The following is a 25,855-nucleotide window of genomic DNA, read 5'->3' on the forward strand; positions in this document are numbered from 1 at the left end:
CTGTCTGACTTTCAGGATTTGAAAGAGTGTCCCTACTCCCCTATACAAGGACCCAAGGACACCAGAGCACAGCTCCATTTGCTGCTGTCTCTGAGACCTCATTCAAGTGCCCCCACCAAGCCAGCATCCCAAGAAATCAAGAATACCAGCGTTCACTTTTACCTCTTGTTCTCTAGATGATATTCTACAGGTGGTTTCTCAAGGCTGGAAGTACTTCAAGGGGAACTTCTATTACTTTTCTCTCATTTCAAAGACCTGGTATAGTGCCGAGCAGTTCTGTGTGTCCAGGAATTCACACCTGACCTCGGTGACCTCAGAGAGTGAGCAGGTGAGTGCTGTGCCTATGGGCTCTGTGAAGGGGGCGTATGAGCACTGGGCCAGGGAGGATGGGCAAGATTACACTGTGTGAACAAAAATCCCCAAATATTGATGACCTAATGAAGAAGGATTAGTTCTCAGTAGCATGTCGAATAAGGGCCGGCAAGGGGGCTGTGCTCACTGTGGCTACTCAAGGACCCAGGCCAAGGAGTCTTCATCTTAACATGTCTCCACAATTGCTGGGGCAGGAAAAGGGAACTTGACATATTGTGCAAAGCTTCTGCCCAGATTTAACATACCTCATTTTTGCTTACATTTCACTAGCTTAAGTTATGTTAATTAAGTTAAGTAAGTTATGCAGTACTGCTGGATTGGGAGGATCCTGGATTCCAGTACTCCTGGAACAGGGCAGAGAGGATCTACTTTCCATGTGCCCAGAAAAAAAGAAATATTTGTGAACAGCCTTAATGATTCCACATGACTCAAGAAGTCTCCTGCCTGGTGAGGCAGAAATTGGGCAGGCCCTTTTCATCTGGGAGGTGGGATAGCAGAGCAGGTCAGAGCCTGGGCTCTGGCGTAGTTCTAGAGCCCAAACCTTGCCATCTAACTAGTCCTAGCAGCTTGGGTGGAATACCCAACTTCACTGGGCAAACTTCACTGGCCCTCACTTGATGAAACATGCATGGTGATGGCACCTGCCTCAGAGGAAAGGAGTGAATGCATATGGACGACTCAGCACAGTGCCGTATGTGGATTCAGGGCTCATTTAATTCAGGTTTTATCATATGAACCATTCTCTTGTGGTCCGTGCTCTGGAGTTCAGCTGAGGCCTTCCTGTGCTTCAGCACCTGCTTCCTGAGTGGCAGAAAGGCTTGAGTCCTGAGCTTGTTAGCTGCAGAGCAGGGACACATCATAATCTGGAAGATGAAATCTGGGCTCTGGGCAAGGGCAGGAAGAAGCTTGAGAGGCCAGTTTGTGCAGCGCATCTGTGGGTCAGGGCTGTCACTGAGCGCAGGTGAAGAACACCCAGAGACAGGTGATCAAGCTCCAAGTGTGGCCGCACCTCTGCTTATCCTGTCTTTCCTACAGGAGTTTCTGTATAAAACAGCGGGGGGACTCATCTACTGGATTGGCCTGACTAAAGCAGGGATGGAAGGGGACTGGTCCTGGGTGGATGACACGCCATTCAACAAGGTCCAAAGTGCGAGGTAAGCCCCTGGAGCCCTCCCTGCCAGCCTGACTTTCCCCGGCCATGGCCAGGGCATGAAGGGAGTGGGGGCGAAGTTCCCCATGAGACAGGGTTTCTGATTCTTCCCTGTCTTAGGATGACTGGAACATTGCAACCAAGATCGAGCGCAACCCTGTCACTAACTGGCTGTGGACCTGAGCCCTCCACGCCCTCTGGGGTTTGGCAACAAGGCCTTCTACCTGGCCAGCTTCAGGGATCTTGTCATGAGTCTAGGTCTTCACAGTGTGGGTTTGTGTAGGGACTTGAAAGTGGTGGGTTGGTTTGGCCTGGACTTGGGGCATGTGAAAGCTTAGAGGTCGAAGTCTCACCAGTCCCCTTCCTCTGAGGCTTGGGTGCAGACATTTGCTATGCCATTCCCTAGGACAAAAGCTTGGGTTGAGTTAACTCATTTCTTCACTGGAAATAAGTTCTTTTTGATTTTCCACTTTGTAAATCCATCTTTTTCCCCCCTCTTGGTAGGTTCTGGATTCCAGGTGAGCCCAACAATGCTGGGAACAATGAACACTGTGGCAATATAAAGGCTCCCTCACTTCAGGCCTGGAATGATGCCCCCTGTGACATAACGTTTCTTTTCATTTGTAAGCGACCCTATGTCCCATCAGAACCATGACAGGACAGGCTCCCAAGCTCACTCTTTGAACTCCAACGCTTGTTAAACATGAGGAAATGCCTTTCTTCCCCAGACTCCAGGATGACTTTGCACGTTAATTTTTCTTGCTTCAAAATTGTCCCACAGTGGCATTCTGGAGTCCGTCTGTCTTGGCTGGAAATTCTCTGACCTCTTGGAGGCAGCTGGAATGGAAAGGAGAATTCAGGTTAACGTGGGAGGGGTGGGTAGAGAGGATTTAGAAGTTCCAATTGCCCTGCTAAGGAGGATCAAGACCCGTAATCCGGCACAACACCCTGGGGTTTTCCACTCTTTCAGAGAAGCCTCAGCTTCATCACATCAAAGTTACTCCAGAGCAACCAAGCAATTCTCCTGATATTGTCATCCAGGGCTTTTCTTGGCCAAACCCCCTAGAATTTCCATGTCTCTGCTTAGCTGTGCTGGCAGCTAGCAGCTGGCTGTGTTTGCCATGCAAATTGCTCTGTTCTTGGAAATCCTGCTCATGGTATGTCCCCAGTGGTTTCTTCATCCACATCATCTAAAGCCTGAACCCGTTCTTCTCTGGTTCAAGTCAGCGGCTGACACGGACTTGTATCTCCTTCAGAGCTCGGCTGGCTCCCTTCTCCTTCCACTCCCTTAGTACACTGGAGTGCCGAGCCCTGCCTTCCACCCAGCGTCCATACAGCCTCTGTCCTCACCTCTCCGGCACCTCCTCCTCCTTCTGCATTTCCTGTCTTCCTGTGTCTTGTGCATGGGAAGCAGCCTTCAGTGCCTTCATGAATTCACCTTCCAGCTTCCTCAGAATAAAATGCTGCCTGGGTCAAGGACTCACTCCACGTGCACTTTTTCATTTCTGGTTGTCCAGGTGAATATGTGGGAAAGGCAGTCTCCTCTGGTGGACATGAAGTTCTAGGGTATCCTCAGGAAACATCTGGGGAGTCAAAAATAACAAGGACTGGGGAAGTTCCAGCCCTGGAAATGCCACAAAATGTGACCAGTACTTATCTCTAGTTTTTATTAAAGTAGAGCAAGGTCTCCAATGTCACGATCTTGGTGATCTTTCTTCTTGTTCACTGGACAATCTTCTAGTCTCTAGCTCAATTCCCAAGAACAAGTCTCAGCAGGTTCCCCACTCTTCACAGAGACCCAGTTCCACAGGCATCAGTTCCAAATCCCAAGTCCAGTGGCTGAAGCGGGAATCCAGGCAGCAGCCACCACAGAGAGGAGGGGAGGGTGGAGTGAGCACAGGTCTTCATTAGGGTCCTCAGGAAAAGATGCTTCCTTAAATAAGTGTAACCAGCAGTGTGTTGTTCTGGGTGCAAATGGGTCACAGCTGAGGGCACAGGCTTGCATTGTAAGACCTGAAATACCACGTGCTTCTGTGACATTTTATGCCTCACAGGGCCCCAAAGACCTAACCCTGAGTTCCCTGCCTCTCACCAGATATATCCTTGCCCTCGGTCCCCACCTGGCTAATTCCCTATCATCTGGACCAGCTGCACACCACCCAGTTTTCTACTTAATGGGTTTCACTTCTCTGCCAGCCTGAGAAACTATTCAAACAAGCCAATCACATCCTCCTACAGGAATCCGGGGCATCTCATCCTTTTGTTACTACAAGGCCTGACTCCCACAGCCCTGGCTGGTTCACTCTGCTCCTGAGGGTGACCCCGTGTGGCCCTGTGTGGCTTATGATATCTTTCCCCAGTAGACTGTATTTGTGACTAGTAAACTGCTGCCAGTCTCACCTGCACAGTGTCAAATGTCGTGTTTTGGCCATCTTGTCCTATTTAGGGCAGGGGATCCCTCCCTCACCAATGGAGGAAATGGGAGGTGACAAGAACAAGGCTGGTCGGGGATCTCTGGTTGGTTTTGGCAAAGAGATGAGCTGGGAAAATCAGACCATTTCTCTGGGAAAGAATTTGAACCAGGAAATAGCAAGAGGATGAAGCTGTTAACAAAAGGAAGTTGAGCTGGAAGGCACTGAGTTAAGAGAAAGGCTGGAGGGGCCGTCATGTGGCATTGGAAGAAACTAGCAATGAGCAGAAGCTATGAGGCAGAGGAAAGACATGAATGCAGGCCGGGCACGGTGGCTCATGCCTATAATCCCAGCACTTTGGGAGGCTGAAGTGGGTGGGTCACCTGAGGTCAGGAGTTCGAGACAGCCTGGCCAACATGGTGAAACCCCATCTCTACTAAAAATACAAAAATTAGCCGGGCATGGTGGTGGGCACCTGTAATTCCAACTACTTGGGAGACTGAGGCAGGCGAATCACTTGAACCTGGGAGGCAGAGGTTGCAGTGAGCTGAGATCCCACCACTGCACTCCAGCCTGGGCAACAGGGCAAGACTTTGTTTCAAAAAAAAAGAAGTGACTGCAGAGGATTATAGTTGGCAGAGAAAAGAGAACGGCTCAGAGGAGTCGCAATGGAGGTCCCGGAGGGCAGCCTGAAGGGCTCCGGCTGCTCCCGTTCCCAGGGCTGCCTCAGATCCTCCCAGCCCTTCGGATCCTCCTGGTTTCTGTGCATGGGGACCTTACGAGGCTGTGCTCCTGACCCCAACCATTGCTTTTTCTTGAAACTGAAAGAGCCTGAGTCAGTGAGGATGTGTTTTTATCTGGAGTCTGTGCCCCAGCCTGAACCCAACAAGTGCAGCATTGCCTTGGCTTCCTCCCTTGAGGAAGCTGGGACACCTGTTGCTTTGCTTTGTCTTGTGACCTTGGCTCCCTCCCCCACTGTATGCATGCCTTGCTTCTCCAGGGAGGTCGCTACATGGGCACCTGCCCTTCTGCTGGCAGTGTGGCCTCGCCTAGGAAGTCCCACCATTGATAGTGCTCTAGTCCTGTCTCTAGCAGGTCTTGGGGTGTTATCAATACCTGGGCAGCTCCTCGTATCATGGACCCCGCAGTATTTCTTGTGAAATTCTGGGGATTTTTCCATTGTCAGGTGAAAAATTGGGAGCCAGGGACAGGTGAGAACTTTTTCTCAGTCAACTTGGGTATTTATTATATTACATTAGTTGTTTTCTTTCTTTTTTTTTTTCTGATTTGGCAGGCTAACAATGCTTGACATGCCCTCTTTCAATGTTGCAATAAAATACTCTTGAAAAATTTATCCTTTTGTGTTTGAATATAAAAGAAGAGAAAAAAATACTTCAGTCACCCCCACTGACCAACTAGTCCTAATGCTCGTGAACATGTACTATAATATTTTATTTTTCTGTTTTTATGCTTTATTGATCTATCTATCTATTGAATCACTTCATTTTCTCTTTCTTTGTCATTCTCTCTCACTTTCTCTTTCTCTCTCTCCTCTTTTTCTCATATTGTATGAGCTATGCTTTCTTTGCTTTAATTTTCCCAGTGCTTTGGAAGATAAGCCATTATTTGGGTGGGGTGTGTGTGTGTGTGCGCGCGCGCACATGTGTGTAGTTGCCTAGCACTTCCCCTTTTTCTTACAAAGCACCCTGGCTTCTGGGATTATTGGCATTATTCCTGGCATTGTCGCCCTGGTTGGGGCTGGGCCCTGGGCATGGGGGCTGCCATTGGCTCCCTTGGTGACCCCACCTGGCCAGGGCTCCAGGTAGCCCCCAGCAGGGCAATGCGTTGCCTCCCTCAGAGATTTCAGGCCCTCCTTTCTCTCTACCTCTCTGTTCCCATCCCAGACCTCCAAGAACCTCCCCTCCTATCTGTCCCAAGGCAACTTTCTTTTTTTTTTCAGGTCCAGAATGAATCTCTGTTTTTGGGGGAGAAAACACAGGCTACCCAATTTATGATAAACTCAGTGTGTTTTCAAAAAGGAAACTTTTATTAATCTATGGGAGCCTAAAGCGAAAGGATTTCGTAAGGCTTCCTGAGGAAGAGGCACATAAGCTGAGCCTTGAGAGATGAGCAGAATTTAGGCAGAGTGGGATAGGGACACAGACGAGGAAAGAGAGAGGAAACAGAAAATGCAGAGAAGGAGTGTGACAGGCCTGAGGCACCAAGAGAAGTCCAGTCTAGCTGGAGTGTGGTGTGAGGTGAAGCAGGGGACAGGCAGCTCTTGGAGGGCCTTCAAAGCCAGAGGAGGGGTTTTGGATTTTATGTGAAGGACAAGGAGGAAACATTGAAGTGTTTTAGGCAGATGAGTGACATCTGTTTTTTACTTAGTGTTGAAGAAGCGTGACAAATGATTTGTTACATTTGAAAGCTTAAATGCTTCCAGGAATAACAAGATCTACAGACATGCAATAGAATTATGTCACTGGAAAACATTTGTCACACTCTTGTGGTTCTTCCTTTATCCTGAACAGCTTCTTGGTTTAGGTATCTTCCTGTATTTTGAGTTCACCTTTTAAAGTTAGAAGCAGAACTAGCACTTACAGCCTTCCTTGCAGAAAAGTGCAGGCATGAGGCTAGATGCTTTGGGAGGCCCTTTGGGAGCCAAGGCAGGAGGATCACTTGAGGCCAGGAGTTGAAGATCTGCTTGGTCAACCCAGTGGGACCCCGTCTCCACAAAAAATACAGAAAAAATTAGCTGGGTGTGGTAGTGCGGACTTGTAATCCTAGCTCTTCGGAGGCTGAGGTGGGAGGATTGCTTGGGCTCAAGAGATTGAGGCTGCAGTGAGCCGTGATCACACCACTGCACTCTAGCCTGGGCTACAGAGCAAGACCCTGTTTTAATTTAATTTAATTAAATTATTTATTTATTTTTAAAGTGCAGTCATGTGACCCAGGGACCACCGGTCGGATTCAACCATGTGAGACCTTTGATTTGTCCTGGTGTTTTTTCAGAGCTCAGACTAGATTTAGTGCTGCCGTTCTTGGAGCATTCCTCCTGCCAGCATAGACTCTAAAGCTTGACTCTGGTCTTCTGAGATTCCATAATTACTACTTATGTCTTTTTTTAATTTTGATTTTTTTGAGACAGGGCCTCCCTTTGCCACTCAGGTTGGAGTACAGTGGCACAATCACAGCTCACTGCAACCTTGAACTCCTGGGTTTAACCAATCCTCCTGCCTTAGCCTCCTGAGTACCTGGAACCTCAGGTGTGCACCACCATGCCCAGCTAATTTTTTTTAAATTTTAGTAGAGATGAGGTCTTGCTATGTTGCCCAGGCTGGCTTCAAACTCCTGAGCTCAGGTGATCCTCCTGCCTCAGCTTCCCAAAGTGCTTAGATTACAGGTGTGAATTGCCATACCCAGCCATCCCTAATATCTTTTAAATACCTTTTTAGGCTGGGCTCAGTGGCTCATGCCTGTGTTCACAGAGCACAGAACTCAAGGAGAATCACTTGATCACAAGAGTTTGAGGCCAGCCTGGGCAACATAGGGAGACCCTGTCTCTAAAAAAAAATACAAAACTTAGCCGTGTGTGGTGGCATATGCCTGTAGTCCCAGCAAATCAAGAGGCTGAGGTGGGAGAATTGCTTGAACCTGGGAGGTCAAGGCTGCAGTGAGCTGTAATCACGCCACTGTACTCCAGCCTGGGTGATAGAGTGAGACCCTGTCTCAATAATTTTTTTTAAAAACTTTATATTATAGAATAGTTTCAGCTTTACAGAAAAATTGTGAAGATAATACAGAGAGTTTCTATATACCCACCCTTTCCCATTTCCCCGATTGTTAACATCTTATATTAGTATGGTACATTTGTCACAATTAATGAGCCAATATTTAACTGAAGTCCATACTTTATTCAGATTTCGTTGGTTTTCCCCTAACATCCTTTTTCTCTCCTAGGATCCCATCCAGAATGCCACATTACATTTAGCCATCATGTCTCCTTGGGATCCTCTTGGCTGTGACATTTTCTCAGTCTTTCCTTGTTTTTGAAGACTTTGACAGTTTTGAGGAGCCCACTGGTCAGGTACTTTGTAGATTGTCCCTTAAATGGAATTTGTCTGGTGTTTTTCTCATGATTAGATTGGGGTACTGAGTTTCAGGAGGAAGACCATGGAGATAAAGGGCCATTCTCATCACATCCTATGAAGGGTACATACCATCAATAGAATTCATTACTGTTGGTGTTGACCTTGATCTCCAGGCTGGGGTAGTGTTTGCCAAGTTTATTGACTCCAGAGTTACTCTTTTCTCCCTTTTCCTGTACTGAACTTTTTGGAAGGAAGTCACTATATGCAGTTCACACTGAAAGAGTAGGAAGTTACACTCTACTTTTCTCAGAATGGGATATTTACATAAAATATTTGGACATTTTCTGCCCTAGAGACTTATCTATTTGTTTACTTACTCAGACATTCATTTATGTCAGTATGGACTCACAGATATTTCTCTTACACTTTGGGTTATAATCCAATACTATTTTATTTGTTTTTTTGTTTTGTTTTTGCTCAAATTGCTCTGGCTTTGGCCATTGGGAGCTCCTTCATTGGTTCCTGTGTCATTTTGACATACTTCCCTCAGTTTTTTTTTTTTTGTTTGTTTGTTTGTTTGTTTGTTTTTGGTAACTAAGCATCTCCTTACTTTCTGGTACTACAAGATGCTCCAGGCTCATCTTGAGTATTTCCTGCCCCAGTTCTAGAGTCAGCCATTTCTCTAATGAGCCCTGGTTTCCTTTTTTTGGAGAATGGTGTTAGAAATCAAAACCTGGGGGCTGTGTGGCTGTTGCTATTTGAACATCATTGCCTCTCCCAGCTGAGAGAGCTAAGTAATATTTGTGTGTACACCTAATTTTTTTTGAAAAGATCATTATGCTTGCACCATGGTGACAGGACTTGAGAGGGGGTAAGAGGAGAGGCAGGGAGAACAGTTAGGAGATGAATGGAATAAAAGCCAGGTGAGATGGTGGTTTGCATTCAGGCCTATAAATGTGATGAATTGTCGTTGCTGTATTTTGTAGGGTGTAAAATCAGGACACTTTGTACTGCTGAATACAAGTGCTCACATCATGTCAAGAAGCTGTCCCTACTATTAAATAAAATGTCCTGGATTAAAAAATATAAAGAAGAATCCGCCTCTCTCCCTCTCCTGGCTCTGGCTCCCTCTGGTTTGGCTTTAGTCCCAAGTAGACTCTTTCTTTTTTTTTTTTTTTTTTTGGAGTCTTGCTCTGTCACCCAGGCTGGAGTGCAGTGTGCAATCTCGGCTCACTGCCACCTCCGCCTCCCAGGTTCAAATGATTCTCCTGTCTCAGCCTCCCGAGTAGCTGGGATTACAGTCACCTGCCACCACGCCCAGTTAGTTTTTGTATTTTTAATAGAGACAAGGGTTTCATCATGTTGGCCAGACTGGTCTTGAACTCTTGGCCTCAAGTGATCCACCTGCCTCGGCCTCACAAAGTGCTGGTATTGCAGGCATGAGCCACCGTGCCTGGCCATTTCTTGTATTAATGCCCATTTGTTTTTGTCTGGCCAGAGAACAGAAAGCCTCTCAGTGAAGACATAGCAACCCCCTGGTTTTTCTGCCCTGCTGGTAGATGGTGTTCCTGTGGGAAATAGAAGAGCTAGGGCCCGGAGGGTGGGTGAGGAGGCCAGGGAAGAACTATGCCCCTCCCCTGGCCCAGACTCTGACCTTCCAGTTGGGCAAGGAATCCGTAGAGTTCTGCCTTCGAGGTTCCCTCAGCCCTCAGGCCTCAGGAGGAAATAGGTCCTGAGTAGGTCCAGCCTGGGCCCTTCCTGTGTATGGGGAAACAGAAACCAAGACAAGCCCTTTCTTTTCAGCCACCAGCCCTGAGTGTCTGATGGGCCTCTAGGGAGGCACCTCCAGCAGCTTCCATCCCATTCTATGTGGCGGAGAAGGAGTCTGGCAGACACCACTGGGATCTCAGGCAGCGCTGTTGATAGTCCAGAAATGGGTGCCTTCACCCTTCATTCCTGCTGTGCCCTCCTCTCTAAGGTCAGTTTTCAACAAACAGGAGGTAAAAGGCAGCAAATGGTGGCTCTGCACTCTACACATTGGGCCCCTAACACTGCACAGTTCAACACACACACACACACAAACACACACACCCCAACCATCATGAACTGGGTGTGGGCAACCGCTCCCTTCCTGCCTGCAGATCCCCTACCCACGGGGCGACTTGCTTGCCGGGTTGACATCAGCCACGCATGGCACAGGCTCCTCCTGGGCCAAAGCTGTTCTCCTGGCCCGGCCTCAGAGGAGGCACGTTCCGTGTGGCTTCTCCACCTTTGTGGTTGGTCTGCAGTGTTGTTAGTCGGCAGCTGGGGACCTATAAGAGGCTGACCCCAGGATCTGTGCAAAAGACATGAGAATGGGACATAGGAACAGAGGGTGAAAGTAGCAAAGAAACAACACAACATGGATGGAACAAGCCATTTGCAAGGTTGTGAGTTTGTTTAAGAGTTGCTATGATGGTATAATATGTAATTAGACTTTCCAAAGTGAAAGAAAATGTGATTTATTTCAAAAAGATTGTGACCGTTTGAAGTAATGGAGACAAGAAGGAACCAAAGAACAGGAATCTGCTGGTAACCCCAGCACTGGCTTTTAGAGGGGTTCCTTGACCAGCCGTGGGAATATTGGTTCTGTTCAGCTGGTAACCCCTGTGGCAGGGACAGGGACATCACGCTTGCACAGCTCCATGGCACTGTCCACTGGGATGCCTCATGCCTTCTCTTCTAATGCTAGGCCCACCCAGCAGCAGGAACCCCTGAAGCAGTATCTGTTCCTCCTGGAAGGGATAGGGCTCATTGAAAGCCACACATTGGCCCCAGCCTGCTCCATCAGATTCTTTTGAGTTAGTCTTGAGAACCTGGTCACCTCAGGAGGCATGGATCCAATCAGCTAAAGTTGGGGCCTGCTTGGTATTTTCTGACACCACTTCTGACACCAAATGTGTGCTTTTTCCTGACACCAGCCGATTCTCTGACACCCACTGGGCATCCAACAATTCAAACAGATTCTAACACTAACTTCCAGAGTTAGCACAGCTCTCACAGGGTAAGGCCTCAGTCCCACAAGACTGCCCCCCTTCAGATGCTAGCTACAAGTGAGGTAGTGACCCCACTTCTGCCTGGTCAACTACAAATTTGGGGGTTCTGGCTAGGCAAGGTGGCTCATGCCTGTAGTCCCAGCACTTTGGGAGGCTGAGGTGGGAGGATCACTTGAAGCCGGGAGTTCCAGACCAGCCTGGGGAATAAAAAGAGATCCCATCTCTACAAAAAAATAAAAATAAAAAATTAGCCAGGTATGTTGGCACACACCTGTAGTCCCAGTTATGCTGGGGTTATGCTGGATGTGACAGAGGCTGGGATGTTGGGGCTGAGAACTGAGGATCACTTGGGTCCAGGAGTTCAAGGCTGCATTGACTTATGATTGTACCACTGCACTCCAGCCTGAGTGACAGAGGGAGACCCTGTCTCAAACAAAAAATTAGGGGGTTTCTGCAACAACCTCTCAGTTTTCATAATTCACTAGAACAATTCACAGAACTCAGAAAAACCCTGTACTTACTATTCTTTTCTTGTAAAGGACAAAAACAGCCTGATGAAGAGGTACACAGGGCAAGGCCCAGTGGGGCCCCAAGTGCAGGAGACTCTGTCTCTGTGGAGTCAGGGCATGACACCCTCCTGGCATGTGGATCACCAATCCCTAAGCTCCTTGAATCTCATTTTTTAAGAGTCGTTATAGCCCAGACCCCAGGCTATCTCCCATACCTGGAGGTCTGGGAGTAGGGAATGGGAGTGGGTGGCTGAAAGTCCCAGTCTTCCAAAGTCTAATCCCATGTTTGGTCTTTCTGGGACCAGCCTCCAGCCTGAAATTATCTAAGGGTCCACCCTGTGTCACCTCATTAGCATAAACCCAAGTGTAGTCCTAAGGGGCTTATGATGAATAACAAAAAACACTCCTGTCACCCAGGAAACTCTAAGGGTTTTAGGAGTTCTGTGTCAGGAGCTGAGATGAAGACCAGATATATTTTTTACAGAGTGGTCCCTTGGTATCTGCAGGGGATTTGTTTCAGGACCCCCATGGGTACCAAAGTCCACAGATGCTCAAGTCCCTTGTACAAAATCATGTAGTATTTTTATATAACCTCCACACATCCTCCTGTATACTATAATTCAGTTGTGAGTCCCCAAGTGGCTGGTCACCCCGCTTCCTCCATTGACCTGCAAATATCGGCCGCACTGACCTGGCCCCTCTTTTACCTGACTCCTTTTACTTAAGAGGTTCTGGGGCTAGAATTAAAGGTCAGCCATAGTCATAAGGATGTTTTCTATGCAAAGCTGAGACCCCCTTCCTAGGTGCCAGTCCCAGCCCCCAGAGAAGAAGAGGTGTGTTTGGGGTTATGCTGGATGCGGCAGAGGCTGGGATGATGGGGCTGAGAACTGATGGGAAGGTGCTAATGGGAAGAGGAAGAAAATAGGGCAGATGGGTGTCTGGGAGCCTCTAGGGGAGGGGCCCACTGGGGCGGGTTTCTGCAGAGTCAGGCAGGGAGGGAGGAAGAGCTGGGAGGGTGGTCAGGACCTCTGTCAGGAGCATATAAGTGTGGGTGTCTCAGCTTTGCTTCCACTGCCATTGGTCCACAGGACGGCCCTTCCAGGAGCCAGTGGCTGGGAGCAGTGCTGGAGGATCAAGGAAGCAGACATGGACAGTGAGGCAGTCCGCTTCTGCACAGATAACCAGTGTGTCTCCCTGCACCCCCAAGGTGAGAAAACTGGGGCCCCAGCTCGTGCCCAGTGAGGGAGTAGCCTGCCTGTCCTTTGGCCCTCTGCCATAAGGCAGCTTATTGCTGTCTTATTGCTCTCCCCAGACCCTTGTCCTTGGGGATGCAGACCTGGCAAGAGAAAGGGGATGAACTTTGAATTCAGATGGTCCTGGCTTGGAATCCCGGCCCTGCACACTGAGCTGGTCCTGTGAGGCCTCCCTCCCTTCCTTTCTTCTTTCATTCAAACTACACTTTTGTTGCTCTGTGCTCTGTGCCAGGTTCTGTGCCCTGTGCACCACCAAAGCCTCCTTGAGATTTGGAGAGTGGTGGTCTCGGTCTCAGAGCTCCTCAGCTCTGTGTTGCTACCATATCCACATCTAGCTCTGGTGAACAGCCCAAAGTGTTTTGTCTTCCTTCTCCATAACCACTTGCATGATAAGCATGGCAGGAGTTATCATCCCCATTAGACAACCCAGGAAACAGAATCAGAGAGGCTGTGTCTCAGCCTGCACAGCACCCTCTCACCTTGTACAGCACCCTCTCACCTTGGACACTGGCTTCTCCCCTGCAGAGGTGGACTCTGTGGCAACGGCTCCTGCAGCCCCCAAGATACCGAGGCTCATTCAGGCTACCCCGGCATTTATGGCTGTGACCTTGGTCTTCTCTCTTGTGACTCTCTTTGTAGTGGGTAAGCCACCAGGTGACCCAAATCTCACTGACTTTCTCTCCTTTCAGCACAAAGTCCCCAGGGGCCCCAGATGCACACTCTCTAGGCCTCTCTGCTCCCGGAAAGATCATTCCACCTCCAGCTCCAGGCCCAAGCCACAGCTTCCCTGGGAACAGATAAAGGCCACTGTCCAAGGGGGAGCCTCCCAGGAACTGAGGTTCATGAGGGAAACCCTGGGAGGGTCTTTGCTGCTATCTCCCCGGTTCTGGAACTCTACCTGAGCGTATCCTCCCAGGCTCAGGGCTGGGGATTTGCTGACCTGGAAAAATGGAATGTCTCAGTTCAACAGTACACAAGACCTGTTCCGAAGCCTGTGCAAGCCGTAATTCTGGGAGACAACATTACTGGGCATTTACCTTTTGAACCCAACAGTGAGTAGCCACAGTGGGGGTGGGGTGCAGAGGGAGCTGGGGCCTTCAGATGCTCAGACCCTAGGATGAGCTTCTCCCCTGGTACCCTCAGACCACTGAATGGGCTCCGCCATCCTCATAGAAAGAGATAATTTTTTAAAAACACAGTTTTATTGAGGTCTAATGGTGTATATATTTAAAGCATACAATCTGTTAAGTTTTGACATATGTATGTGCCCCTGAAACCATCACCACAATCATCATCACGTAGTCATCCTCCTCACCCCAAAGTTTCCTTGTGGCTCTTTGTAATTCCTTCCTCTCCCTTCCTCTCCTCATCCCTGGGCAGCCACAGATCTACTTGCTGTAACTATAGATTAGTTTGCTTTTTCTAGAGTTTTATAGAAAAGGGATCATAGAGCATGTACTCTTTGTTCTTTGCTAGTCATGTGATTTGCAAATATTTTCTCTCAGTCTGTGACTTGTCTTTTCATTCTCCTAACAAGATTTTAATTTTGATGTCTAATTTATCATTTTATTTCTGTTATGGATTATTCTCATGGTCTCGTATGTGAGAAATCTGCCTAATCCAAGGCTACAAAGATGTTCTCCTTTGTTTCTGGAAATTGTACAGTTTTTAGTTTTAGTTTTTGTTTTTGTTTTTTGACGGAGTCTCGCTCTGTCACCCAGGCTGGAGTGCAGTGGCGTGATCTCGGCTCACTGCAAGCTCTGCCTCCCAGGTTCATGCCATTCTCCTGCCTCAGCCTCTGGAGTAGCTACAACTACAGGCGCCCGCCACCACGCCTGGCTAATTTTTTGTATTTTTAGTAGAGACAGGGTTTCACTGTGTTAGCCAGGATGGTCTTAATCCCCTGACCTCGTGATCTGCCCACCTCGGCCTCCCAAAGTGCTGGGATTACAGGCATGAGCCACCGCGCCCAGCCCAGTTTTTAGTTTTACATTTAGGTCTCTGCCTCATTTGAGTTAATTATTGTATAATGGTGTGAAATGGATTGTTCCAGCACCATTTGTTGAAAAAGTTATCTTTCTCCATGAATTGCCTTTGCACCTTTGTTGAAATTCGATTGTCCATATGTGTGGGGGTCTACTTCTGTATTCTCCATTCTGTCGTATTGATTTGTTTGTCTATCTTTACAAAGCAGAATCTTTGACTGAACTCCCAGTACCTTGAAAGGTCCCCTCTCTTACCTTAGCACAGTGACTGAGGTCTCACACATCTACATAGGCAGTGCATGAGAAATAGTACATGGATGCTCCAGAAAGGGTCCCTGCCAACTTGGGTTTTTCTCCCTATTCCTGAGGGGAGACTGGAATCAGAAGGGGATCATGGATGTGTGAGATTAGGTCCTAGTTCGTGAGGTGAACAAAGGATGCTAGCAGGACCAGAGGTAGATGCATGTGAGGTTGGTGGGAAAGACCTTGCAGATTAAAGGGGCTGCGGGGTCTCCTTCAACGACCCCAGCGCAAGGCCTTTTACTCAGGTTTCCTGTATCCTCAAACTGTTCTGTAGGGACCCTTGCCCTATGTAACACTGGGGGTGCTGGCTCTTTAAAAGGCCATCTCAGCTGAAGTCCAGTGTTAGTTACCTGGAGGGCATGGCATGCCTCTATCACAGCCCTGTTGATTGAACAGGGTACTTCCTCCCAGCACACCTGTTTTGTTTTGTTTCTGTTTCTTTCCTTTGTGTTTTCTTCTCCATGGAATTTGCCATTATAAAACTTATGTTTGTGGTGGTTTTTATCAAGTAACAATGGTGAATCAAGAGGCTCTATGCTTGGTGTACAAATATAATGTAGGACTAACCACAGGCTTTATTCATACCTATTTTCTTTCCCATAATGACCCATCTATGGTGAAATTCCAGTAAAATTAAACTTCAACAGCTCTAAATGATAAAATCAGTTACTTTCAAGTTGAGCAATTATAACGACAAAATAATCCAAGCCTTACCAGCATGACTCCTGGTGGCAGCTGGCTTACAGCAGGCAAGCATTTCAATCCTTCTGACCCCTTCATTTGTGTGTAACAGTGAATTAGATCTTTGTTTCTTGGCCCGCATTCTCAGGTGGACCGTCCCCAGGGTCTGGGTGGCTGTGTGACCAGGAGGGTGCTTGGGGGAGCACTGAGGGCTGTGCAGTACCCATTTCCCTTGGAAATGTTAGGAACACTCTGGTTGGCCCATAAAATGCTACCCTACATAATGGGCCTCTTTGGCTGCCTTCTTCACTTCCTCCCTCCAGATCATCACCACTTTGGCAGGGAGGCAGAAATGCGAGAGCTTATCCAGACATTTAAAGGCCACATGGAGAATTCCAGTGCCTGGGTAGTAGAAATCCAGATGTTGAAGTGCAGAGTGGACAATGTCAATTCGCAGCTCCAGGTGCTCGGTGATCTTCTGGGAAACACCAGTGCTGACATCCAGATGGTAAAAGGAGTTCTAAAGGATGCCACTACATTGAGTTTGCAGACACAGATGTTAAGGAGTTCCCTGGAGGGAACCAATGCTGAGATCTAGAGGCTCATGGGAGACCTTGAAAAGGCAGATGCTTTAACTTTCCAGATGCTGAATTTCTTAAAAAGCAGTTTAGAAAACACCAGCATTGAGCTCCACGTGCTAAGCAGAGGCTTAGAAAATGCAAACTCTGAAATTCAGATGTTGAATGCCAGTTTGGAAACGGCAAATACCCAGGCTCAGTTAGCCAATAGCAGTTTAAAGAACGCTAATGCTGAGATCCATGTTTTGAGAGGCCATCTAGATAGTGTCAATGACTTGAGGACCCAGAACCAGGTTTTAAGAAATAGTTTGGAAGGAGCCAATGCTGAGATCCAGGGACTAAAGGAAAATCTGCAGAACACAAATGCTTTAAACTCCCAGACCCAGGCCTTTATAAAAAGCAGTTTTGACAACACTAGTGCTGAGATCCAGTTCTTAAGAGGTCATTTGGAAAGGGCTGGTGATGAAATTCACGTGTTAAAAAGGGATTTGGAAATGGTCACAGCCCAGACCCAAAAAGCAAATGGCCGTCTGGACCAGACAGACACTCAGATTCAGGTATTCAAGGCAGAGATGGAAAATGCGAATACCTTAAATGCCCAGATTCAGGTCTTAAATGGTCATATGAAAAATGCCAGCAGAGAGATACAGACCCTAAAACAAGGAATGAAGAATGCTTCAGCCTTAACTTCCCAGACCCAGATGTTAGACAGCAATCTGCAGAAGGCCAGTGCTGAGATCCGGAGGTTAAGAGGGGACTAGAGAACACCAAAGCTCTAACCATGGAAATCCAGCAGGAGCAGAGTCGCCTGAAGACCCTCCATGAGGTCGTTACTTCACAGGAACAGCTACAAAGAACCCAAAGTAAGTGGGAGAGGGGAGTCCCGTTGGGGAGGGCACAGTCTCTTGAGAGGGTAGAGTCTTCCATCTCATCAGCCTCTTTTTTACTGCAACATGCAACTCCTTGACCAAATCCAGGGAAATGGGCCCAAGGAGCCTGGGCAGTTGTGGAGATGGTGTGAGGTGGGAAGTTTCTGCTCTCAAGTTGCTTATATTCTGGTCACGGTGACCAAATGAACATGGGAAACCAACTGTAAATGGTGCACATGTGTGATAAGGACGGCATGGGCTAGTGGGCCACACAGCCTTATTTCCGACTTCCTGATATCCCAAATGGTATGATCTTGAGCATGTTACTTACCTTCTCTGAGCTACACTTTTCTCATCTGCAAGGGGGAGACAATATTATTTGCATCACAGTGAGGATCCAATGAGTTCACACATGTAAGGCCTTTAACAAAGTACCTAGCATTCATGCCCTCACCTGATGCTTTATTGAGGCCCTGTGATGTGCTGGGTAAAAAGGTGAATAAGGTGTGATAGGTACCCTTGAGAAGCTTACAGGCTAGTAGTACAGACTTGCATGAAAGACATATAGACAGGTATAAGGCTGATAGGTTAGAAGCAGGTACTGAGAACTGGGGTTGGGGGGCAGAATAAAAAGAAGGGAAAAGGAATCTTCTAGGGGGAGGGAAGAGATCTGTGGGGAAAAGATCAAAAGATGCTTTGTGAGAAGATGGCTCTTGAACTTCATCCTGAAGGATGAATAGGTGTTTGCCAAGCAAATAGGGTTTGCAGGCATGGAGACACAAAATCATGAGATTCTGGAAACTTCAGGCAGTTCTCTTTGGCCTGTGGACAAGAGGGCAGCTGAGAGACAGAAGGGAGTGTTTGGGGCAGCCACTGAAGAAATGGGGGCTGACAAATGAGGGCTTGGTGGGCAGCAGTGACGTTCCACTTTACTGCTTTGCCCGGTTCCTGGTCTGGAGTCAGAGGCTCCACTTCTTCACACATCTCCTAGTGCCCCAATGTCCTTATTCCTCCCAGCTCTCACTGCTGCTTTAGGTGAGCCCAGTGTTTCTCCACTTTGGGGGCACACTGGAATCGCCCAAGGAGCTTTGAAAATACTGATGCCTGGGGACCCGCCTCCAGAACTGTGATTTTTTTTTTTTTTTTGGTGAGGGTGTCTGGCATCAGTATTTTTTTTTTAATGCCTAGGTGGATCTACTGGCATCTGGGCTGAGAACTATTAGCTTAATTTTTTTTCTTAAAGGACAAAGAACTAGATATCTTAGGCTTTGGGGCTGTACGATCTCTGTTACAACTACTCAACTCTGTTCGTAATTATAAAGCAAAAGAAAAAGACAGTAAACTAATGAGCATGGCTACGCTCCGATAAATTTTATTAAAAAGACACTGCTGACAGGCTAGAATTTGCCAATGGTTGGTTTAGATGACTAGTTCTGGGCATCAGAACCACCAGAGGGCTTGCTGAAGCAGATTGTTAAAACATAATTTTGGATTCAGTAGGGCTATGGTGGTCCTGAAAATTTGCATTTCTACCACGTTGTCAGGTGATGCTGATTGTCTGGGACCACACTTTTCGAACCCCTGATTTATACCCATCTCTTACTGGGACTTTCGCCATTGTGTTATCATTGGTGTTTCTGTCCTCATTAGGAGTACCTTCTTCTGGTTCAGCTTCCACCAGGTTGACGTTTTTCCAGTGCAAATCTGGACATATTACCATCCTTCTCAAAACCTTGCAGTGCTTCCCATTGCTCATAGGGAAAAAAAAATCCAAACTGTTTCACATGGGATGTACCATTTAGTGCTGGTGAACCTGTCCAAATTCATCACTCACCCATCCTTTATGTCCCAAGAATACCAAGTAGCTTGAATAGATCAGGCTGTGCCCGGCTGTTCCAGACCTTTATGCCTTTGTGCTGATCCTTTTCCCTGCCTGGGGTGCTCTCCTTAACACTGAACACCTGGCAAACTCTTCCTCAGTCCCTTAAGACTCAGCTCCAGATGGGGCACAGTGGCTCACGCCTGTAATCCCAGCACTTTGGGAGGCCAAGGCAGGCAGATCACCTGAGATCAGGAGTTTGAGAGCAGCTTGGCCAACATGGCAAAACCCCATCTCTACTAAAAATACAAAAAAATAGCCGGGCATGGTGGCGGGCACCTGTAATCCCAGCTACTCAGGAGGGTAGGCAGGAGAATCGCTTGAACCCGGGAGGTAGAGGTTGCAGTGAGCCAAGATCGCACCATTGCACTCCAGCCTGGGCATCCATAGCAAAACTCTGTCTCAAAAAAAGAAAGAAAGGAAGAAAGGAAGGAAGAAAGAGAGAAAGAAAGAAAGAAAGAAAGAAAGAAAGAAAGAAAGAAAGAAAGAAAGAAAGAAAGAGAGACTCAGCTCCAGTAACATCTCATCCAGGGTGTCCTTCCTGAGCCCCACCTCCTGCTCAGATGAAACAGACCATACCTTCTTCCGTGACTATTCTACTGTGCATGTGTTTTTTAGTCAATGCATCTTCAACACCTGTTTTCCATCTGTCTCATTTATTAGGCTCTAAGTTCCTTAAGGGCATCAATCATGTCTGATTGATCTTTGTACAGTATGGCAGTGGCTAGCTGGAAGAAGTTAAGGAACGTTGCACGATGCACGTTGAACAAAAGAACAATTTGGTGATTAATTGAGCTTGTGCGGCACCATTTCAAACAGCTGTGGCATAGATGGCGCCAAAGAGCAGGCTGTTATGGCAGGGAGGGAAGAAAGAGCTGACAGAATTGGGGCTTGTGCTCACAGGATGAGCTATAAGAGTTTGAAAAATGGAAGGCCAGGCAGACCAGGTGATGACCAGGTCCCAGGATGGCCATGGGTGTGGCAGTGCAAGTGGATGGAGATGAAGACAAGGTAATGAGTAAGGCTATGGGATACCTGTAAAATCCCCAGGGAAGATGGCAGGAGTTGGGGTGGAGAGGACTGTCAGGTGATAGCAATGAGTTGGGAGAGAGGGCAGGATAGCCAGGAAGCAGGTATCTGGAAAGAGAGAGCTGCCTGAGCCTCCCAGGAGTGCCCAAGCTGGGCGTCTTGAGGGCTGCTTCCTGGAGTGCTGGGTAGTGAGATGGCAGTGCAGCCCCCCAGGCCTTTCTCCTGGAGCACTGCACATCAAGAATTTCATGGGCTTGTGAACCTCAGTGGGCAGGCCCTAGAGAGGTCAGAAAAGTTCCTTCTGGGACTCCTACCAGCAGCTCCTGGTTCTCTTTTCTCCCCAATCTTTGCTCCAGGTCAGCTTCTCCAGATGGTCCTGCAAGGCTGGAAGTTCAATGGTGGAAGCTTATATTATTTTTCTAGTGTCAAGAAGTCTTGGCATGAGGCTGAGCAGTTCTGCGTGTCCCAGGGAGCCCATCTGGCATCTGTGGCCTCCAAGGAGGAGCAGGTCAGAGCTGCGAGCATGGGGTGTTGTTGGTGGAATTGGTGTGGAATAAGGGACTTTGGTGTTTTGGCCTTCCTGCTCTCCGCGGGTATGACGGAGACCTCCATGTCTCCTCTGCCAGGCAGGGAGCAAATATTGAGTGAGTTCTGATGAGCACATGCACTGGAGGTAGAATCCCTGACAGCAAACCTCCATGTCTTCCATGAATGAGGGAGACACCAGAGGTCAAGAGACATCAGCAGGGAGGAAGGCCAAGGGGAGGTGGCATCAGGTGATGCCCTTAAGTGCTAGGAGCACACTTCCCTTCTCATGCATTTGTTTTTCTCTCAGGCTTGTTTCCAGTCATCTTTTTTTTGGAGACAGTGTCTCGTTCTGTCATCCAGGCTGGAGTGCAGTAGCCTGATCATGGCTGACTGCAACCTTGACCTCCTTGCTCAAGCGATCCTCCCACCTCAGCCCACTGAGTAGCTCAGCTCCCCGAGTAGCTGTGACTACAGGCGCACGACACCATGTCCGGCTAATTTTTGGGAGTATTTTTTTTTGTAGAAATGGGGTTTCGCCATGTTGCCAAGGCTGGTCTCAAACTTATGGGCTCAAGTTATTCACCGAAGTGGGCCTCCCAAAGTGCTGGGAGTGAGCCACTGCATCCAGCCTGTCTTGATTTTAATGTCAGTTAATCCAGCTGCTGTAGAGGGCCCATGAATAGGAGACCCAGGCTTCTTGGGAAGACCAGGCACACAACTATGGGTCCGAGGACCACCAAACGCAATACCGTCCCAGGTGGCTCACTGTCGTGGTCCTTATCAGAACTTGCCAGGATTACTAACAAAGAACCACAATGTTTGTCCAATTTGACTTGCAGAACTGCCTACCCCCCTGTGGCTCTCCTGAGACCACTGTTACTGGCCTGAGAAAGAACATGCAACTTCGTAAAACACATCTTCTTAATAAGCTATGGGAGGTGCTGGCACTATGGTCATGGCAGAGGGGATGGCAGTGCTGAGGCAGAACAGGCAGGGCACCAAGGCACAGGATATCTATAATTGGCCTGATGAATCCTTTGATAAAATGGACAGTACACTAGCTGCTCAACAGTCTATTCAACAGAACATAAGAGCAGATTGCTCCAATATTGACAAAATTCTTGAAGCACCTAAAGGCCAAGGTGAAGGTGTATGGAAGTATGACATTTAAGACAATTGTGCCTTGAGCTAATTGGACTTGCTGTCAAACTTCAGAGTGAATGCCATCCAGATACTTGTACTCAAATGACAGCAACTGAACAATGGATTTTTCTTTGCGTAGCTCATAAAACTCCAAAAGAGTGTCCTGCTATAGACTATACTAGACACACACCTGATGGTGCTGCATGTCTTCTGAATAGCAATAAATATTTTCCCAGCAGGGTTAGCATAAAGGAATCATCTGTAGTGACACCAAAATCAGTATGCTGTAGAATTTACAGAATATTTTCACATGTTTATTTTCATCATTGGCAGATATTTGATGAATATGAAAATGAAACATTTTTGTGCCATTGGTTTATTAAATTTGTGATGAAATATAATTTGATGTCCAAGGATAACCTGATTGTACCAATTTTAGAAGAGGGAGTACAGAATTCAATTTCTGGGGAAAGTGAAGCACGAAGGGAATCATATGGGAAAATGTACTGATCACATAATTAACATTAATTACGTACTGTATATATCATTTTAGACACATCAATCGTGTATCCATATTATAGCTTCTTTGTTTAGTATAGGTTTTTGTATCCTGTGTTTGCCTTTTAAAATGGGAAATACTTTTTTTTTTTTTTTTTTTTTGCGACAGAGTTTCGCTCTATTGCCCAGGCTGGAGTGCAATGGTGCGATCTTGGCTCACTGCAACCTCCGCCTCCTGGGTTCAAGGGATTCTCCTGCCTCAGCTTCCCAAGTAGCTGGGATTACAGGCACCTGCCACCATGCCCAGCTAATTTTTGTATTTTTAGTAGAGACGGGGTTTCACCATGCTGGCCAAGCTGGTCTCGAACTCCTGACCTCAGGTGATCCGCCTGCCTTGGCCTCCCAAAGTGCTGGGATTACAGACATGAGCCACTGTGCCTGGCCTAAAATGGGAAATACTTTTTAAGTTATTCATAAGCTGTATATTCATCAGTGTGGCACTCATGATTTTTAAATAAGATTAGTATTATCTGTTTATAATGCCTGTTAATGAAAGAATTTACAGTTTGGTAAAATTGCTGCTAAACAATCATTAGATCACAATCCTCATCAAACAAACCCATCTATTAAAAAAAAAAAAGAGTGAGAGCTTGAGGTTTCACACAAGCCATTTACTAAAGAAGTAGAAATGTTTTCCTTTGGTTTTACCCTGAGTTTAGATATCCTAAAAAATTCTATAGTACACAGTTTTGTCTTACCTCTTAACTTTCCCCAAATGAGATAAAAGTGTTTTAAAATTCTGTTTACAGTTTTTGATATGCATATATAATTATGTGTATATCTATAAGCAGGTTCTCCAGGTGGCCTGGAGAACTGGCTCCCCACACACAGGGACAAACAATGACACTGCCTTTTCTCTGCAGGCATTTCTGGTAGAGTTCACAAGTAAAGTGTACTACTGGATCGGTCTCACTGACAGGGGCACAGAGGGCTCCTGGCGCTGGACAGATGGGACACCATTCAACGCCGCCCAGAACAAAGCGTGAGTCTAGCCACCATCTGGCGCTGTCCCAGGCACTGTCTTTGGTGGACCTAGCTACACACTGTGTGTCCCTTCCCAGTAAGTGGTAGTGTTGTGTGTATATGTGTGTGTGACGTGTGTGGTGTGTATGTGGTGTATGTGTGGTGTGTGTGCCATGTATGTGGCATGTGTAATGCATGTGGTGTGCGAGGTGTATGTGTGGTATGTGTGTGATGTGTGTGCGTTTGGACACGCAGGTGTGGTCATCGCTCTCACCTGGACTCCTCCACAGAGGGTCATTAGGAAAGGACAGGTCCTGAGGCTGGCATGCAGCCAGTGAGTGGGTCTTTCTGTTTTTTTCCCCCTGCCCTACTCAGGCCTGGTTCCAAGGGATCCTGCCCACTCAGAAGGTATATTAGTGTGAATTCTGGGATGGGAGCTTGCAGCTTCATAGACACCCCTCCCTGTCCCTGGATCCTCAGTAACTAAGAGCAACCTGAGCACAGACACCCTCAGGGTACTCCTTCTCCCAGCCCTGTCCTCATCCTAGGGCCACTAGGGGATGAAGGACCCATCTCAAGTCAGCTCCCTAGACTCATCCCATGTCAGCTCCCTAGGAGCCACAGCACCAGGAAGGGATGCTGCCTTCATCTAACAGTATAAAGCCCTGTTGTCTTCAGGTTTTGGGAAAAGAATCAGCCTGACAACTGGCGGCACAAGAATGGGCAGACTGAAGACTGTGTCCAAATTCAGCAGAAGTGGAATGACATGACCTGTGACACCCCCTATCAGTGGGTGTGCAAGAAGCCCATGGGCCAGGGTGTGGCCTGAGGGCAGGCCAGAGCTGAGGGGCTGCTCCTGCCTGCCAATACTGACCCTCCTCCTCCTCCTCAATGCCTTCGGAGCCTCTGAGCTCTGCTTGTTCTCTAGGGCCTTCCATTGGCCTTGTGGACTTCCTGCCTTGTTCTTTGATTTAGCCCTTTCGAACATGCTTACCTCGAGTGACCCAGTGACATCAGTGGCTTCTCAAGGGAAGAGCCTTGCTGTGCCCCTGTAGCCTCAGCACCCAGCACAGGCCTGTCAGACAGCAGGTCCTCAATAAATACTCACTGGATCAACAAAAGCTTCGTGCTGGCTTGTTCCCTGTGGCGGCCACTACACTCTCTCCTCCCTGGATTGGTTCTCCTTCCCTCAGCGTTCCTTCTGTCTCAAAACAAGCACACTTTTATTAAGGGCTTTATAGCTAGTAACTTTTTGCTAGTTTGTTGAAAACAGCAGAGGTTGAACACAAACTACAGGGACTTCATAGGGGTACAAAGTCCTAGCAGTCCTAGCTCTGTCACCCAGGCTGGAGTGCAGTGGTGCCATCTCGGCTCATTGCAACCTCTGCCTCCTGGGTTCAAACAATTTTCCTGCCTCAGCCTCCTGAGTAGCTGGGACTACAGGGATGTGCCACTATGCCTGGCTAATTGTTGTGTTTTTAGTAGAGACGAGGTTTCACCATGTTGGCCAGGCTGTTCTCAAACTCCTGACCTCAGGTGATCTGCCTGCCTCAGCCTGCCAAAGTGCTGGGATTACAGGCACGAGCCACCACGCCCAGCCTATTGTTTTTCTTTTTAAAAAAATACAAAAAAAATTTTTTTAGAGACAGGGTCTTGCTCTGTCTTCCAGGCTGGAGTACAGTGGAAAGAAGAGTGAAGGGCACATTTTGACTGACTTTGCTTAGTCCCAGCACAGAAGTGTTGAATTAATCTTTTCAAAAAATGAAGGCAATATTAAAGTGCATCAGATCAGATGTGCTCCTAGTTTCTATTCAGGAGATGTGATACGGTCGCTTATTCCGCAGTTAACAAGGCTGTTTTACACACGTTGTAGAGCAGAAAATCATAAGCGACTTTTAAAAATATTTTTTAATTAATTATTTTTTAGAGGCAAGGTCTCACTCTGTTGCCCAGGCTGCAGTGCAGTGGCATGATTATAGCTCACTGCAGCCTTGAACTCCTGGGCTCAAGTGATCCTCCCACCTCAGCCTCCCGAATAACTGGGACTACAGGTTCATGCCACTGCACCCAGCTAATTTTTAAATTTTTGTAGAGATGGGGGTTTCATCCTTTGTTTCCCAGGATGGTCTCAAACCTCTGGCTTCAAGCCCTCCTCCTACTCAGCATCCCAAAGTGTGGGATGATAGGCAAGAGCCACCATGCCTGGCCTCAAAAGAACTTTAAAAGGCGGTCCTTATTGGCAAGGTACTTCCTGACTTTGGGATAAAGCATCGATGGATGCGTATCTTGTTGTACAACCAAAAGACTGGCAGCTGGTGTTTACCTTTCCCCTTCAAGGATCAGGGGTTACCAGCTTTATAGATAAGGGCAGTCCTGATCATATAAACCCAACTGTATTTGCACAAAACAGTAGAGTTAGTCTATCCCTTTTTGCTTTAAATTCTGGTGTTTGCTTTTCTTTTTTACTAACAAATGTCCTTTGTGGCATTTTTCCCCCTCAGAATACGGCACTTTCATT

General features: G+C 47.5%; 2 protein-coding genes and 1 pseudogene across 3 annotated transcripts in view; all 3 read left to right on the plus strand.

Annotated features, from left to right (window-relative positions):
- The window catches only part of CD207 (CD207 molecule), a 45,785-nt gene extending 42,779 nt beyond the window's left edge, over nucleotides 1-3,006 (plus strand). Inside the window, exons 7-9 of one of the 2 annotated variants that reach the window (XM_055107810.1) lie at nucleotides 177-328; nucleotides 1,408-1,526; nucleotides 2,027-3,004. In XM_055107810.1, the coding sequence (XP_054963785.1) occupies nucleotides 177-328; nucleotides 1,408-1,526; nucleotides 2,027-2,177 (422 nt within the window). In that variant the 3' untranslated portion in view covers nucleotides 2,178-3,004. Of the gene's footprint in view, nucleotides 1-176; nucleotides 329-1,407; nucleotides 1,527-2,026 lie in introns of both variants that reach the window. The other variant, XM_003830951.4, reaches the window with a different exon arrangement.
- Nucleotides 3,007-12,519: 9,513 nt separating this feature from the next.
- On the plus strand, nucleotides 12,520-24,166 carry CLEC4F (C-type lectin domain family 4 member F). Its single transcript, XM_055107371.1, is given in 8 exon segments — nucleotides 12,520-12,775; nucleotides 13,347-13,463; nucleotides 13,784-13,873; nucleotides 16,114-17,124; nucleotides 17,127-17,231; nucleotides 20,502-20,653; nucleotides 23,238-23,356; nucleotides 24,016-24,166. Coding segments are annotated over 8 exon segments (1,806 nt in total). The 5' UTR covers nucleotides 12,520-12,714.
- LOC103783721 (MOB-like protein phocein) lies at nucleotides 21,623-23,219 on the plus strand (annotated as a pseudogene).
- Nucleotides 24,167-25,855: the final 1,689 nt, after the last annotated feature.

This window comes from Pan paniscus, chromosome 12 (assembly GCF_029289425.2).
Source record: "Pan paniscus chromosome 12, NHGRI_mPanPan1-v2.0_pri, whole genome shotgun sequence".
NCBI classification, from domain to species: Eukaryota; Metazoa; Chordata; class Mammalia; order Primates; family Hominidae; genus Pan; species Pan paniscus.